Here is a 17,675-nt window from a genome sequence, read left to right on the forward strand (position 1 = left end):
CATCTAAATATCTAAAAGTGTTATTAAATTTTTGAATAAGATATTGTTTCGATGGGTCTTTGCTGATTTTAGTCATAAATTGTAACTCATAACAATACAGAAACAGGTCCGCAATAAGTGGTGCACAGTTAGTCCCCATGGGAATTCCGATAACCTGACGATATAAGGAATCTCCATAGCGAACAAAAATGTTATGAACATTTCACAACAACCACTGATTCTGTCCTACCTTGCATGGCCTCTAATTTTTCTCTATTAGCTAAGAACTGGGAATGTATTTTCTCCACTTCTCTATCTGAATCAATAGAGACCTGAATATCTGTAGCATGTAGACCACCAGACACGGGTGTACAACCTTCACAGGAGGATTCTATCTTCTTACAACTGTAAATAAAGTCATGTGACAATCATAACATTCTATCTTCTTACAACTGTAAATAAAGTCATGTGACAATCATAATATTCTATCTTCTTACCACTGTAAATAAAGTCATGTGACAATCATAATATTCTATCTTCTTACCACCGTTAATTTAAGTCATATGATACTTGTAATATATTGTGTCAAAAACTTTAAAATTAATCCATGATGTCAAATAAATTATTAAAGAGAAATTTGGACCATCTAATCATAATAAAAAAAAAAATAACATGCTGTAAAGGTAAACAGCCAACTTCCCTGCCATCTGACTAACCACAATTATGTATAAATCACTAGGAAAAAGTATTCATAAGTGAAAAAATAGTTCAATGCCAATTGTTTTTCATTCCAAATCAAAAATCACAGACAAGTTATAACTGTATAGTACAGCCCAAACCTACCATAACCAGTGTCCATTGATATAAGCTGCTGGATGGAATGTCTTAAGTCGATTCTTGTTTCTGTTGCACACTTTTGTTAAAATGGCCAACCTAAAGAAAAAATTGTTAAGATAAGAATTTACAAACCTGAAAGAATTAAACTGTTGCAGATTTGTTTAAAATTTACTTCAATAGCAATTTTGTAAGGGAGGGACAGAGAGAGGGATGGGTTTCATGACAAACAGACATTTAGTCTCTTTTAGCTTTAGCTCTCATGAAATTTCTGTAACTTGTTTGTACAATTAAATATAAATAAACAAACTGTAAAAACATGATCCACAACTGAAATGAGTTTTAAAAGACTATGCTTGAATGGATTTATAAAAAAACATTGTACATTTCTTTCCTTTTTTGGACCTCAAACATGTCATATGTTTCAGGGATTTAAACTTGATAATGGAAAGCATCCCTTATATTTTTAAAATGTCTTTTAGGTCTTTCTATAAAGAAATCCCAGAAGAAGAAGAAATCGCTTTTTTTCTTTAAGTAAATTAATTACAACAGTTAAAACTGTCAAAAATACAAATGTATGTTCATAAAATGAAGTTGAAGCTGATAGCATCTAACCTATATCATAAATCTGTATCATATTATGCTTATCACAGAAATCATAATTTACATTTAATATTTATAAAATAATTCAAGCTTCTTGGTTCTATAGTTGTAAACCAACTTTTGAGGTCCGCTTCTAGCAATACAATGTATCAGTATAATGTATATATATATATAATTTATCACACATAATAATAGACAAACTTGCCAACCTTATACTGAGCACACAACACAATCAAGGGCATTATAAGGTTACACTACAAAACTAAATGTTAGTTTTCACAGATTCCATTTTAATTATTTCTTGAATAACCTTTTCAGAAAAAGTTAATTGAAGAAGGTATTGGCTATTTGGACCTAGGACAATTTTGATGAAATTACTCCTGATGTATCTATTCAAATGTACCTCTTCATACTTTTGAGTTGATAGTTAATCCAGGATATTTTAAGCAATGCTGTTTATCACATTAATTCTAGTGAAAAATAACTGAAATTCAACTAAAATATAATGGGTCTACTTTTACCATTTTCCCAAAAATCATAGTAATTCGCCTGACAATGTAAAAAAAACATTGTATAAACCCAAAAAACAAGAAAAAGAAAGAGAGAGGAAATAAAATCCCCTATATATTCTAACAGATTTTATCAAAATAAACTATGATTTTGTGTCATCAAAAACTTCAAAGATTTACCAATGTGAATGATTTCCGACTATGGCAGAAAAAAATACAAAGTTTTGTAAATTAATTGTTATTTCAGAATTTTAATGATTGATTGCGTTTAAAGAGTGACCTGGATGAAAAACTGTTAGTAAATTTCACACAGCAAAATATGTGTTGCACATCAAAATAAAACAAAATGTGCTACCAACAGCCAGAAATATATTAATTCAGAGCATTTTATAAATGTGCTACATTTGATTTTTGCATACCAATTACCTTACAATTTTCTTTACTATAAAACAAACAAAGAAACTAACATAAGTAATATATGTTCTCACTAAAAATCATTTTAAAGCTTGTATTTTTACTGTCAAGAAATCTGAATAATTATAATTGAAACAGATTCCTACTTGCAAGCAAATTCCCTTATATTTGTTCAAACTTGCCATCCAAATCTTTAAATTATTTTTTATCAAAAATAAGTAAATTGTTTTAATGGTGCATCTAAAGTTTCTCTGTTAAATTGACATATGTTCTTCAACTTCAAAACTTCAAGTTCATTTTTTGTTTTATTAAAAGTGAATTTGACAATATGTGATGCATATCCATTCTTTTTCCCCCCCAAGTCTAACAAATACATAACATTACCATTCTTTCTCTTCAACACAATTATTTGCTTGGATATACAAAGCTCTCTCAGGCTGAATCACTTGGAACATCTAAAAAAAAAAAGAACATTTATCAATCCACCTCTCATTAGAATCTATATAAAAACTATAATAAATATATTATATACATGTATATTTAATGTATAAATTCATAATCAATTTATCATTGTATGTGTGTTGAACCTTACACTATTTATTCTATGTAACAGTTTAGACTAATTGATATTTATGTGGTACATCTATCTACAATCTGATTAGCATACAGATCCCGAGTCCACCCTTCCCTTACATGATCTGACAATGCTTTGTTCTACTTTCTGTTTTGAAAACCTTTTCAGGATACTCAGATTTTTTTGTAATGATACACCTTAAACAAATTTGGAAGCATGAATTTCATTGGTTGTTGTAAAAATTAACAGAACAGAAGGTAGAACAGAGGAATTTCATATCTTTGAAAGTGAAGCATGAACATAGGATCTATTTTTCAATCACAGTACATTTTCTATATACTATTGATTTTGGACATACCTTGGAAAAGTAAGAATATGATAGTTTTTTTAATTGTTTTTGGTGTTTGAAGCCATTTTTATTGACAGTAAATATATCATGGCAGCCAGTTTTTATTGAAGGAGGAAACTGAAGTACCAGGAGAGAACCACAGAGTGAGAATATGACACACAAGAATTTACAATATCAAAGCCACAAAAGCTTCAACTGTGACATTTTATTGCATCCTAAAAGAATGACTTCCATATTATGTATGAAAATAATTTCATTTGTCCAAACTTTCTCAATTTTTTTGAAACTTTTCTCATTGTTATTGAAATGATGGTATTTGATATGAATATAAAGTAAGTCTCTGAGATTGCCCATTATTGCTGCTATTGAATCCAACACTTCAACAATCTATACAGAATGTACTACTTGTAAGAAGATGGTCTCTCAGATGAATGGTTCTGGCTGTCAAACTCATTCCTTGAAGACAGATAAAAAGTTATTTAAAACAGTTACTTACATATTTCATTTTGAAAGATTCTTCTTGCAGTGTTTCCACAGCCAGAATATCTTCTATAGGGATTTCATATAACGGATTGTCTCCCCTGTTTTTTGAATAGGAGAGTTTTTGATTTGTCAAACAGAAATGTCTTCTTTTAAAGTTCTTCACTTTAAGTATTCTTTTACGCCCCTGAGCTCTTTTGATTAATGTCCTGAAAAGAAAAGTAGCATTCAAAATATTCGCTTATCTTTTTATATAAATCCTTTAGATTAATATACAAGACACAAATGAATGCCACACACAATGATTTATTTTCATGAATTAAAGAAAAAATGTGCATTTGTGGATACATGTCTTGTGGTTTTACAAAGTCTGCATACAAATCAAAATGAAAGGTATATTTTGTTTAACATTTAAAGTTGTGAGTAATTTTAGCAACAAAATCATCGAAAATTAATACTCCCTCATAAGTAATTAATCCACAGTATATAATATGGAATGCAACTTATTCCTTTTAAGAAAGAATATGTACATAAACTAACCCTTCTTTGAGAATAATGGGTGCTTCACCGGAAACATTTTGTGTTCTTGCTCTTGCTGCAGATGATATGATGTCTAAATACTGAAAAAAAAAGTACACAATATTAAATCACACAAACTACTGCAAACTCTGTAACATGTACGAGAGAGTGCATGGGGGTTTACAGAATAGAGAGTAATCGGCAAAACATATAAAGAATAGAGAAAAATGAACCAAACAAATAAAGAAAAGAGAATAATGAGGTGCTAAAATATAAAGAATAGAGAATAATAGGTAAAAAGTATAAAGAATAGAGAAAAATGGCCTAAAAAATTATAAACTACAGAAATGCAGGACCCCCATCCAGACCCTCATGTACTATTGTGAAAATTGTGACATGACAAGTATTGCAATAATCAAAACTCAATTTAAAACTCATAGTAATAAACATGTATTTATATGCAACATTTTTTAAAAGTGTATTCATCAATCTCCCAATTCCAAATGTAAATTAATGCTTGCATCCATTCTCCAATCCTGTTTTTGTGTTTTTAGGTGGAAAACATTTTCAAGCAAGTCACAGGATCTATGCAATAACATCTCTTGTTCATTGGATATATATTCATAGCGATCAATCAAAGATCATCCATCTTTAGAAGTATCACCAAATAGAGGACTATTGTCCTTTTTTATAGGGGTGTGAGGAGTCAAAGATGGGCAATAGAAGTTGTGCTTAAGTGAAACATTCAGAAACTTTCTTAAATCTTCCTCAACTCATATAAAAACTTCAAAGACTTTATGAAATTAGATGGTTAACTGAGCATGTATCGCTCACCTGGAATTTCAACAGCAAAGAACCTTTTTTTTTCTTTTACCCTACCTCATATATTTTTGAAATGAATATTTCAAAGGCAATTACTTCAACACATTTCGTTAGATATTTCTGAAATTTTCAGGGTAGAAAGAGTGTTTGACATCGTCATGCTGGTAACTTATGCAATTTATACCTACAATCCTAGTTTTCAGATGATGTTCCAATTTCCAGTGATTTTTATGGCTTATAAATCCTAAAACTAAAATACATAGCCCAAACCCAAAATCAAGTGGTGTTATTGTAAAACTTAAACCTTGTTCCACTAATAAAGAACATGTGAGTAAAAAATTTGTCAACCATGAAATTCTTTTTCAACTAATGAAGTGCTTGCTTCAATTTGTTTTAACACTTACCATACGGACGGCTTCAATGTGTGATGGCTGAGACAGATATTGAAATAATGGCACCATATAATCTTCCTTTAACCCATAGGATAACTGAAAAATGAGGAAATGAGGTGATTAGCCATAAAAATACAATAAAATACCCTAAACTAAAATAAAAAATCTTAGATTTTTTTCAGTATAACCTATTTGTACTGAACTCGGTTGTGTTGAAAAAATCGGAAGAGTCTAAGTAATTTCTCGGTCCCAGTAACAATCCTGTTTGATCAATGCATATTTACCTCTAAGTCGAACTTGGTTGATTTGAATACTCGGTTAAGTAGAGTAAATTTTATAGTCCCGTCGATGTAAAATTAATGTAAATTAACCCTGATGTCTTGAAGTTCAAAAGATGCAGACTTTTATTGATAAAAATTCAAATCAGATGTATTTCTTATGTTACCTAATCATTTTCAAAAGAGATTACAGCTATGTAAACATACGACCAAATATAGCTGACCTATCGCTATTAATATTTGAAAAACAGATCAAAACACAAAAACTTAACATTGACCAATAAACCATGAAAATGAGGTCTAGGTCAGATGATACAGACTAGACCAAAATGTACACCTTACAATCATTCCATACATCACATATTGTTGACCTATTGCTTATGGCACATGAAAAACAGATCAAAAGACAAAACCTTAACATTGACCAATTTACAATGAAAATGAGGTCAAGGTCAGATGAAACCTGCCAGACTGACATGTACCCCTTACATTCATTCCATACACCACATTTAATTGACCTACTGCTTAAGGTATCTGAGAAACAGACCTAATCATGTAACTTTGACCTTGATCACTGATCCATGAGATGAGGTTGAGGTTAGGTGAACCCTGTCTGACAGTTGTGTAGATGTTGCAAGGAACCCATATACCAAATATAGTTATCCTATTACTCATAATAAGTCAGAAATTCACATGACAAAAAAGTATAATTTTTTTCAAGCAGTCACTGAACCATGAAAATAAGGTAAAGGACAATAGACATATGACAGACAGAAATTTTGTAACATAGGGTATCTGCATACAAGGGATGCAGCATTCATGTCTTCTACCTTTTGAAATATAAAGCTTTATACAAATAGCTTACGCCATTGCTGTTGGATTGTAATCCCTATGTCCCGCATATTGTGAATTTCCTCACAGGGAAGACAAAATTGAATAAAAATCTTTTCAAAATTTTGCTCTGTATACTGCCTTTAAATCATAAAAATCTTCTTTCATAATTCCATGAGGTTTGAAAAAGTTATTGATGTTTAAATAAACATTAACCACAAACTGAAACTAAATGTGGTCAACACAGAAGACAGAATGTAGGATCCCTATGTCCGGTTTCCTCAAAAAATGTAGCAGGCTTAACATGAAAAAAAATAATGAAAAAAGATCTATTTCATCAAACATAATGTTTGATACATTTTTGTATTTAGACTTACCGTTTTAGAACTGACTAGATTTCCTAATCCTTGTATTGCTTTGGATATTAATGTTAATGTCCGATTAACAATACTGTCCTGAAATTTAACAAACAATAAAAATGAATAAATTTTCAATTATTGATTCTAGCCTTTCAGCTTTTAAGCTCTATGGCATATGTATATCTTTGACAGCAAGAAAATAGTTGCTTGTTTTTCTTAGAGATTTCAAGAGTCAACTTTTCAATGAGGAGTAAGATCTTTAAATGTATATGAAATCAAAGAAACTCAACAAATACACATAATTAACCACTGTTTTAAACTCCATATCTGTTCACTTAAGTTAACTGATCTTAGTCCTTGCAAGCAAAGATATTCTATTTACCTGAGTATCATTTCTGAGATCAAAAAGTTTTGGTCCTAAAATGGCAGGAGCAAAGAATCTGAGGAAAACAAATCCACTGACAGCCTGATATCTAACTTCACTGGAATCTACAAATATTTCAGTTGTTATACCCTCATGTAAGTGTTACTTTATTTTCTTGCAACTTTTGATTTTAATTTTACCCAGAACTATTTAAATATTTGTTAGGTGTTGAAATCAATATTGCTCAGATGGCTTCAGGTGACTTTACCTTAAATTTATCTGCATTCAAACTGAGCAAATTTGATTTCTTCACTGGTTTTTTGAACTGCTAAATAAAATCACAAGAAAAATAGTTGAACACATACATGATTTTAGTTCTAAAATATATATCAACCATGTTATTCAATTCAATTCTTTTATCTACATACAAATATTCAATTTATATTTCACCATGTCATTCTTAAATATTAACAAGAGGGCACACGCTGAAATGTCTCGCCTTCTCTACTAATCATTGATATTATGTTGATAGTCCTAAAAATAAAGCTTTACTACAACTATCACATAAACTTAACATGATCCAAGAAAATGAGGTCAAGGTCATATAAACCAAACAAGAAATACATGTACACCTTACAATCATTCAATACACTAAATATAGTTGACCTATTGCTTATAGTTTCTAAGATACAGACTTAACCAAGAAAACTAAACATTGACCAATGAACCATGAAAATGAGGTCAAGGTCAGATGAACCATGCCAGGCAGACATATACAGCTTGCAATCCTTCCATACAACAAATATAGTTGACCTATTGCTTATAGTATTAGAAAAATAGACCAAAACACAAAAACTTAACACTGAGCAATGAACCGTGAAAATGAGGTCAAGGTCAAATAAAACCAGCAAGACTGACATGTATATCATAAAATATTTCCATACACCAAATATAGTTGACCTATTGCATATAGTATTAGAAAAAAAAGACCAAAACTCAAAAACTTAACTTTGACTACTGAACCATGAAAATGAGGTTAAGGTCAGAAGACACCTGCCAGCTAGACATGTACACAAAACAATCATTTCATACACCAAATATAGTAGACCTACTGCATACAGTATAAGAAAAACAGACCAAAACACAAAAACTTAACTATAACCACTGAACCATGAAAATGAGGTCAAGGTCAGATGACACCAGCCAGTTGGACATGTACACCTTACAGTCCTTCCATACACCGAATATGTTAGACCTATTGCTTATAGTATCTGAGATATGGACTTGACCACCAAAACTTAACCTTGTTCACTAATCCATGAAACGAGGTTGAGGTCAAGTGAAAACTGTCTGACGGGCATGAGGACCTTGCAAGGTACGCACATACCAAATATAGTTATCCTATTACTCATAATAAGAGAGAAATTAACATTACAAAAAATCTTAACTTTTTTTTCCAGTAGTCACTGAACCATGAAAATAAGGTCAAGGACAATGGACATGTGACAGATGGAAACTTCGTAACATAAGGCATCTATATACAAAGTATGAAGCATCTAGGTCTTCTACCTTCTAAAAGATAAAGCTTTTAAGAAGTTAGCTAACGCCGCCACCGCCGGATCACTATCCCTATGTCGAGCTTTCTGTTTTGTCGCAGGCTCGACAAAAATCAAGATAGTTTATTTGTAAACCATTTAACATTTTAAGTACCAGGGAATTTTAAGAAAATGAGTACCATAATGAATCACCATATGATTGCTAAAAAGAACAGGATGTTAGTTTGAAAGTAAGGTCATGACTTCATTAGTATCTTCTCTAAGAACTATTTTACTTTTTCATTTCATTTGCCACTATTTTTTTATTTCTTGTAATTTCCAATATTACTTTCTAACCCTCCCTCTCTCCAGCCTCAAATCATTACACTCAATTAACCAAATCTAACCATACAGATATTCAGCCAGATATTATAGTATTCCACAATGTACATACCTTTGAAGTAGTGGTGGGCGATATCTTTCAGGGCATAAAATACTTCACACATATTAGTTGGACACAATAATGATGATGAAATAATTCCTTGAAAAATACTCTGCACATAACTTTTCAAACTGTCCTGAAAGTATACAGTAATCTTACAAATTTCAACCTGCATATTGTTATATTGCTTTAATAAAATATCACCATTTGAATTTTTTTCCCTCCATTGAATTTTATTTTCTTCTTGTTATTATCATAATATCATATAAATTGAAAGTAATGAGACAATAAGCATTGTTGTGAACATTCAATAACGCGAAGAAGAAAATGTAAATGTTACAGAAGAAAATGAAAATGTTACAGAAGAAAAAGTTAATGTTACAGAAGAAAATGTAAATGTTACAGAAGAAAATGAAAATGTTACAGAGGAAAATATAAATGTTACAGAAGAAACTGTAAATGTTACAGAAGAAAATATACCTGTTAAAGAAGAAAATGTTAATATTACAGAAGAAAATGTAAATGTTACAGAAGAAATTGTGAATGTTCCAGTAACAGAAGAAAATCAAAATGTTCCAGTTATGGAAGAAATTGTAAATGTTTCAGTTAAAAAAGAGGATGGAAATATGTTCTGTCAGGTGGAAAAAATAAGTCAACTGAAAGAAAGTTTCCGTAAAACAGATTTAGACCAAACTAAGAAAGAACTTGAGAATGAAAAACAGGTAACTCAAGACACACAAAAAGATTGGAGAAAAAGGAAGAAAAGAGCAGAAGAGGACACAGAAAGAGAAAAGAACAGAAGAGGACACATAAAGAAAAAAAAATAACAGAAGAGGATACAGAAAGAAAGACAAAAAGAGACGAACCAATAATACAATGGTTGTTGGACAAAGAAAACATTGAAAATTTTAAAAACATTTTATTATATTGAAAGACACAAAACTACAAAATTGTTGACATTATTTATATGTATATTGTTTTATATATCATTGGTACACTTTTATTATTATATGTGTCAAGAATCGTGATATATTCGTGATCTAGTCAACATTGACAAAAACAAATTTTCTTAATTTTAATATTCTATTGAGATAGCAGGTGCTTGTTTAGATTTTGTTTGATTGTATCTAATGATTTAATATTTCGCAATTATTTAAATTTCGAGACGAAATTCTATTTTAACGGAGGGCAGTGTTGTGAACATTCAATAACGCGGTATTACCTTTGTGTTAACGTAACGTCATTCCCGTCAAAATTGACAGTTGCCGATTTAGCGTTACGAAATTCCGCCAACATGTGGCATTCGAATAACATCTTTGTTTTCTTACTTGTTATTAATCCTACATTTCTTTAGTTACTTGTGTTTATATGCTTTATATTGATAAATCGGTGTCGAGACGTATGAAATCGTGATTGCTTTCTTTATAATCCAATATTTGCGTATGTATTGACAGTGATTTATATGATTAACCTTGACCAGAAGCCACCTACTTTCTTACGCGCAAGGATAAGGCGTGCTAAGGATTATAAAAAGGGGATTTTCCGACTAGCAAAACGAATTTGAACTGATCTTTACAGAAACTTAATACTGTAAATTCAGAAATTATTGCGATGTTTTTATTATTGCGAAAAATGCGACAGGGTTATAATCGCAATAATTTAAACTCGCATTTTGAAATTTTTTATATGAATTAAACAGGAATTTTCTCAATATCGCAAAAATTATAATCGCATTTTAGTCTAAAATGACAAAATCGCAATAATAAATGCACGCAATAATTTCTGAATTTACAGTAGGTAAATACTTCACGCACGAAAATCACAGAAAACCGTTAAACATATTGTACTTTAATTCTTTGTAGTAATTTAAAGTTATAATAATAATTTCTATTTCTTGAAATAGTAGTTTAGTTGTTATTTTATTTAGAAAACCTGGCTAAGGTATTTTGAAAAGCTATTGAATAGAATAAATATCTAGAGACTAAAGGTATTGTAAGAAAGATTGAAAACAATCTTTACAAGCATAAAATACAGTCTTCTCATATCAAATGATTGTTTCCCTTTCTTATAAATAAAAAGTTCGGGAAAAGTACTCCTCTCATCAGTCTTTACATATTTATGATGGTTGATGCACTTTCAACATTCAGTAGAAATCCTTTCACCTTCTTCATGATGTGAACTTGTTTATATGAAATAAAAAGAGCTCTGTTTTGTAAAAAAACAAATGTGTAGAGTTTGACTTTTTTCAAATGTGCTAGCTCACAGGGAAACTTCTACTGGTGAACTCTTTTCAAAGAAAGTTTATTTAATACCATAAAACATCAATGCTAGTATGCAGAAAACGGATAATGAAGAGAAAAAGTTAATATACCATATTTTCTTCAAGGATCTCTCCTTCTTTTAATCTGGTTGGATCAATTTCACAAGATTTGTGTTCTATACAGATCTGCAAAATATGTGATAGCACATGGAACAATTTAAAAACATAATGGATATTACTATTGTAGGTATAAGTATAAACATGTACAAACTTAAGACTTGCTTAAATACAAGTGTTTTTTGTGTTATTCAAAAATCAGTTTTTATGTTGCAGAATACTTAAAGTTTGTCTAAACACTACTGAATTCTCTACACAAATAAGTTATCACACTTGGTTGTCATAAAAACATAAATCTGTGTAAGCTTATCCTTTAAACTCAGTCATTTCAACTTTTTTTCACCTTTGAATGAACTGAATAATTGATGTCAGGGGTACATCTAACTTCCTGTTTTTATAGAAGCATTCTCTGGAATATAATTATCATTGGAATAATATAGCAAAACAGTTACCGTAATCGGGCTTGTATAGTTCGCACTGGTACATAGTCCGCACCCCCTTCTCCCCATGAAATTTCAGGTAAAAAAACTTTTTGTAACTGTTAGAAAAGATCTAATGAAACTCCGGTAATTTCAAATTGTGTGTGGTCGTTTGCGGTATTGCTTGGAAAAACCTGTTTTCCATCATCAAACAGAAGCTGAAACTGCTTGTAAATGATTCTAGAACACTTCATGATTGTTAAAATAAGTCTAAATCACACAAAATACAATTTAGAAACTTGTGTATGTTTAAACTGGAAGTTTGAAAAGCATGTGTAAAAGAAGAAAAAACCGTGAGTGTCGAAATCCGTACATAATAGATATCACTATAATACGACTTTGAAAGTAAAACAGTTCCATCCTTATGTAAAACAGTGTTTAAGATATCTATTACATTAATGTTTGAAGGGTCTTAAGCTAATACAAAACATATTTGTCAGTATGAAAAACCAAAACGGAACGAATAATACCCGATTAAGTTTTGTAATTTACACATCGTAAGCTGGTTTATGGTTGTCTTTTTTACTTTTTTTGTACCGTTTCATTCAAGCAGATACCAGTTTATTTTAAGCAATCCATTAAAAGAAACAAGAAATTTATAATGAAAAGTTTAATTCTTAAATTCATCAGTATTAATATGATATTGAATAAAAATATCTTATTAATATGGATTAGGTAAAATTATTAGTTTGAAAAATTATAAGAGCGCCCTCTACAATATCAATAACAAACATGGCGGGACGTAAACAAACCACCTTGCGAAATTAATTTTTTTCTCTTATTTCTTGCTTATTATACTCTATAGTCCGCACCCCTGTCTAGCAGGTTCAATTTTGGAGAATAAAACCGCGGACTATACAAGCCTTTTAACGGTAGATGCTGTTTTTTTAGCACCAGCTATTTTCTTTTACTCTCAAACCAGACTTTTAATCCTCAGGAAGACAGACTGGTCTTCTAGTCTAATTAAATATCAGACCCTCCAGTAAGACTTCTGAGTCCTTCTCGACATAGAAATGGTATATTGACCTACCTGGTCTATTGTAGCCTTAATTGTTTCCTGCAAGTAAGGTAAACCAGTCAGTTTCATCAACTCATCGATCAACTTTGTAACTAGAGTATTACCACGGAACAATGTGTGAGGATCCCTGAAATACAAACACATTAATGAATATCTTATACGTACAGTTTTGGGTTTCAGCACAATGAAAAACAAGGAAAGGAATATCATATTTAATTACAGTATAACCAAGGAATAATTTTGGGAAATCCATAAAAAGCTCATTTTTTTTATTCATTTTAATTATCTAAGATAAGTTTGTGTATTCAATTTAGGTCCTTTTTGGTCATAAAGCTCTTAACCTCAAGGTATTTACACATCCCTGGCTTTCAAATTTTTAGTTTTTTAGGTTTGAGGGGTCCTGATGAATGTAAATCCAGAATGTTTTCAGACACATGAAATTTGTACAGTGTATATTTCTCTCAATAACTGTATATCAACAAGAAATGATTGTAACAGGATGCTGTTACGAAGTCTCCCAAACGAAGCTCCCATAATTCGTAATTTCCAGGGTCGCCTGACATTGGGCAAAGTCCAGTGAAAATTGGTTTGGTCCAGTAAAGTTATATGCATTAGTGATGCCTGGGGACTAACCCTGTATATCATTCAAATCATCTTGGCATGACAAACCAGAATATATATGGTTTAGGGGTAGGGATCTCGACCATTTACAAGATATTAGAACTTTCTCAAATGGCAGGGGGTCAAGATGACCCCTGGGGACTAACCCTGTATATCATTCAAACCATCTTAGCATGACAAACCAGAATATATATGGTTTAGGGGTGGGGATCTTGACCACTTACAAGATATTAGAACTTTCTTAAATGGCATAGGGTGGGGGTGGCCCCTGGGGACTAACCCTGTATTTCATTTGATTTGCTTTATCATGACAAACCAGAATATATATGGTTTAGGGGTGGGGATCTCGACCATTTACAAGATATTAGAACTTTCTCAAATGGCAGGGGGTCGGGATGACCCCTGGGGACTAACCCTGTATATTATTCAAACCATCTTAGCATGACAAACCAGAATATATATGGTTTAGGGGTGGGGATCTTGACCACTTACAAGATATTAGAACTTTCTTAAATGGCATGGGTGGGGGTGACCCCTGGGGACTAACCCTGTATTTCATTTCATGTGCTTTATCATGACAAACCAGAATATATATGGTTTAGGGGTGGGGATCTCGACCATTTACAAGATATTAGAACTTTCTCAAATGGCAGGGGGTCGGGATGACCCCTGGGGACTAACCCTGTATATCATTCAAACCATCTTAGTATGACAAACCAGAATATATATGGTTTAGGGGTGGGGATCTCGACCATTTACAAGATATTAGAACTTTCTCAAATCGCAGGGGGTCGGGATGACCCCTGGGGACTAACCTTGTATATCATTCAAACCATCTTAGTATGACAAACCAGAATATATATGGTTTAGGGGTGGGGATCTTAACCACTTACAAGGTATTAGAACTTTCTTAAATGGCAGGGGGTGGGGATGACCCCTGGGGACTAACCATGTATTTCATTTAATGGGTTTTATCATTTAGAACATTTTCAATTAAAAAGATTGTGTCTATCACAAACAGTTTTCAATTTATAATCATTTGAAAATTTTAAAAAATAAAATCCCATAGGGTTCTATAGTAAAACCCTCTTTTCTTTTTGCCCCTCAAAGTACCCCTTCATAAACCCCATTGCACAAACAAAACCCTGATTGCACCACTAGACATGTTAGTCTAACATATTGTGAAACCCTAAGTTAATCTGACAAGCGGTTTTGGAGAACGGTTGCGGACAAGTTCAAATTTAAAAGCGGCGGAAGAGGAAGAGGAAGAATAATAATAATAATAATAACTGAGCAAAAACAATAAGTCTTCCCAAACTTCGTTTGGGAGACTTAATAATGACTTTATAAAAATACATGTAAGAATTTTATCAAAAAGTTAATCATGCAAAACACTTTCAGGTATACAATGCTCAATGACCAGAAATGGTGTAATTCTTAGAATAATGGTGGCGTTTTACTCTCTTTCCCCAATTCCTTGAATTGAAACACTCCCCGTTATAAAACGTGTCAATAGTTTCATATTATTATAAGAGTGCAGATTGTCTGCATGTCTTTTAAAGCATGCTGGTCAGTTTGTTTATGTTCATCTTACCAATTTTGTTTAACCTTTTAATCTTTTAATTAATACAAGGGTATTTTATTTTGAGTTTTGTAGTTACTATCAAACAAACTGCTTACTAAACTTTATTTAAGAGTGTTTTTTTTCAGTCTGTTTTTTATGCTATACGATGAATACTATGTACAACTACAGTGAAATCTATCATAAAACAAAAACTGCTAATTTCTGAAACATACATAAACTGAACTCTACTATCAGGACATAAAATTCATTCTCTATAGTAATTTAACCTGCATAAACTGATACCTGCTTAATCCAATCAAAACCTTCCATACATAGTACAATTTAGACAGGTTTCACAGTTATGAGATAACTGCTTTTACTTACGCTGTTCTGTCAATTTCATACTTTGCCAGGGATCTGATAAATGGGACTAATCTATTATGGTGGAGAAATATTTTCATGAGAGGTTGTGCTGCATCCTGTCGATGATCTACAACCTCACTGAGTATGTAAGCTGCACTTGAGGTAATTGGCTACAAATAAATAAAAACATCATATGAAAAAATCTACTAACAATATAGTCACCAAATTAATCATTCAAATAATAAGTGAGCACTGAAAAGTAAAGGATTGCTTTCATTTTGCAAAGTGAAATATCTTCCATTATTCATATAGTACATTAGTAGATTGACCTATATTATAACAGATAGATTCATATGCCATGAACACATTTTACATATGAATTTTAGAATTATAATAACTTGGTGAATACTAAAATTCATGACTTAAAAATGTACATCAGTATCCTGTTAAAAGAGGTCAATCATTAGTTGTTTTTTAGTTTCTGAATCTTTAAATCTACAGCACTCAAAAGCATACCAATAACATTTTCTCAAAAAATGCAAAAACTCTTTCTGAAAAACTTGTTTGAATTTTTTCATATTTTGTCATGTAAGGACTGTTATATAATAGATGACTATAAGGTATGGGTTTTGCTCATTGTTGACCTATAGTTGACTATAAGGTATGGGTTTTGCTCATTGTTGACCTATAGTTGACTATAAGGTATGGGTTTTGCTCATTGTTGACCTATAGTTGACTATAAGGTATGGGTTTTGCTCATTGTTGACCTATAGTTGCTTACATCTTCTTCATTTGTTCTCTGGTGGAGAGTTGTCTCTTTAGCCATTAGACCAAATTTCCTTATTTTTATATTAACATCTGTTACCTCGATATCAGGAGACTGTAGGAGCAGCTCCCGTAATTCATCATAGTATTCCGGTGGGAAAACATGATCTGAGGTATAGGAGATTTTTAATCTTAAGGAACCAAGATCATATTGATGTGGCTTCCAACTCTCACGTCTCCGCAAACAGTACCTTAAACAAAAATCACAAGCATAAAAACCTTGAAAGTCAACAAAAAATAACACTTGTAGTTTAATACACATTGGTAAGATTTCCTTATGGAACCTTAAGACTGGTCTTTGGGAATAACCATGTTTAAATTATTTTTTTTTAATAAAAACACTACATTAAATCTCTTATCAAATTTGTTCGATGATGGATTGAACATACTGATTTCAATGTCAAAAGAAAATGACTGAAAATTTTCTAAATTTTACATAGAGTATCCCAACATATTTCTACTAGTTCTAACTTACCATGCATTGTGCACTGTACCAGAGGTTAGATCTTTTAGAGGCATTTTAACTTCACCAAGAAATGATCCTGGAAATATTTTTCCAAATACTTCTCTCGACATTCTAGAATCATCATGCCATATTGAGACTCTGAAAAACAGTTCAATGTCCTATTAAATATTTTTTTTTTAAATACAACATAAAACAGCAAGATATCCTTGGTTTGTATTTACAACACAAACTTTACATTTATTGTAGTAGTTGCAATAAAATGAATTACATATGCAGTTTGTACTGTAAAGTTTGTATATAAACTTTCATTACCACATTTTACTATTTTCTACTTTAATAACATTTACCAAGCCATATTCTATTATGTACAAATCTTTACAAAATCCTATAATTTTCTAATAACCTAATTCAATTGTTATGTTTTATAACATGAACCATTAGTTTCTACATAGGGCTACTGAAATTTCACTATCAGAAATGAGTTGGGATTATCTGTAAATATTTTCTACTTTGATAATGATGAATGGCTGTTTAACCTCCAATGGCAAATTAATAGCATATTCAGAGTGAAAACTTGTTAAGGTAATATGAAAATTGCTTTGAATCAGATCTACACGCTGAGCCAGATTTTTAATGAGCTAGTTCAAAAGGTAAGACCCCACAAGAGGACATGTCACC

The 17,675-nt window shown here is 31.4% G+C and overlaps 1 protein-coding gene across 2 annotated transcripts in view; it reads right to left on the reverse strand.

Annotated features, from left to right (window-relative positions):
- The window catches only part of LOC127738959 (ras GTPase-activating protein 3-like), a 34,643-nt gene that overhangs the window by 8,237 nt on the left and 8,731 nt on the right, over positions 1–17,675 (reverse strand). For both annotated transcript variants that reach the window (XM_052250459.1, XM_052250458.1), the window contains exons 8-21: positions 17,007–17,135; positions 16,572–16,722; positions 15,728–15,876; positions 13,171–13,285; positions 11,656–11,730; positions 9,297–9,420; positions 7,326–7,432; positions 6,962–7,039; positions 5,488–5,571; positions 4,283–4,362; positions 3,759–3,951; positions 2,724–2,794; positions 823–912; positions 230–384 (exon numbers count right to left, since the gene is read on the reverse strand). In XM_052250459.1, coding sequence (XP_052106419.1) covers positions 230–384; positions 823–912; positions 2,724–2,794; positions 3,759–3,951; positions 4,283–4,362; positions 5,488–5,571; positions 6,962–7,039; positions 7,326–7,432; positions 9,297–9,420; positions 11,656–11,730; positions 13,171–13,285; positions 15,728–15,876; positions 16,572–16,722; positions 17,007–17,135 — 1,601 coding nt within the window. The remainder of the gene's footprint in view (positions 1–229; positions 385–822; positions 913–2,723; positions 2,795–3,758; positions 3,952–4,282; positions 4,363–5,487; positions 5,572–6,961; positions 7,040–7,325; positions 7,433–9,296; positions 9,421–11,655; positions 11,731–13,170; positions 13,286–15,727; positions 15,877–16,571; positions 16,723–17,006; positions 17,136–17,675) is intronic.

Source organism: Mytilus californianus, unplaced genomic scaffold (assembly GCF_021869535.1).
Source record: "Mytilus californianus isolate M0D057914Y unplaced genomic scaffold, xbMytCali1.0.p SCAF_4, whole genome shotgun sequence".
Lineage (NCBI taxonomy): Eukaryota > Metazoa > Mollusca > Bivalvia > Mytilida > Mytilidae > Mytilus > Mytilus californianus.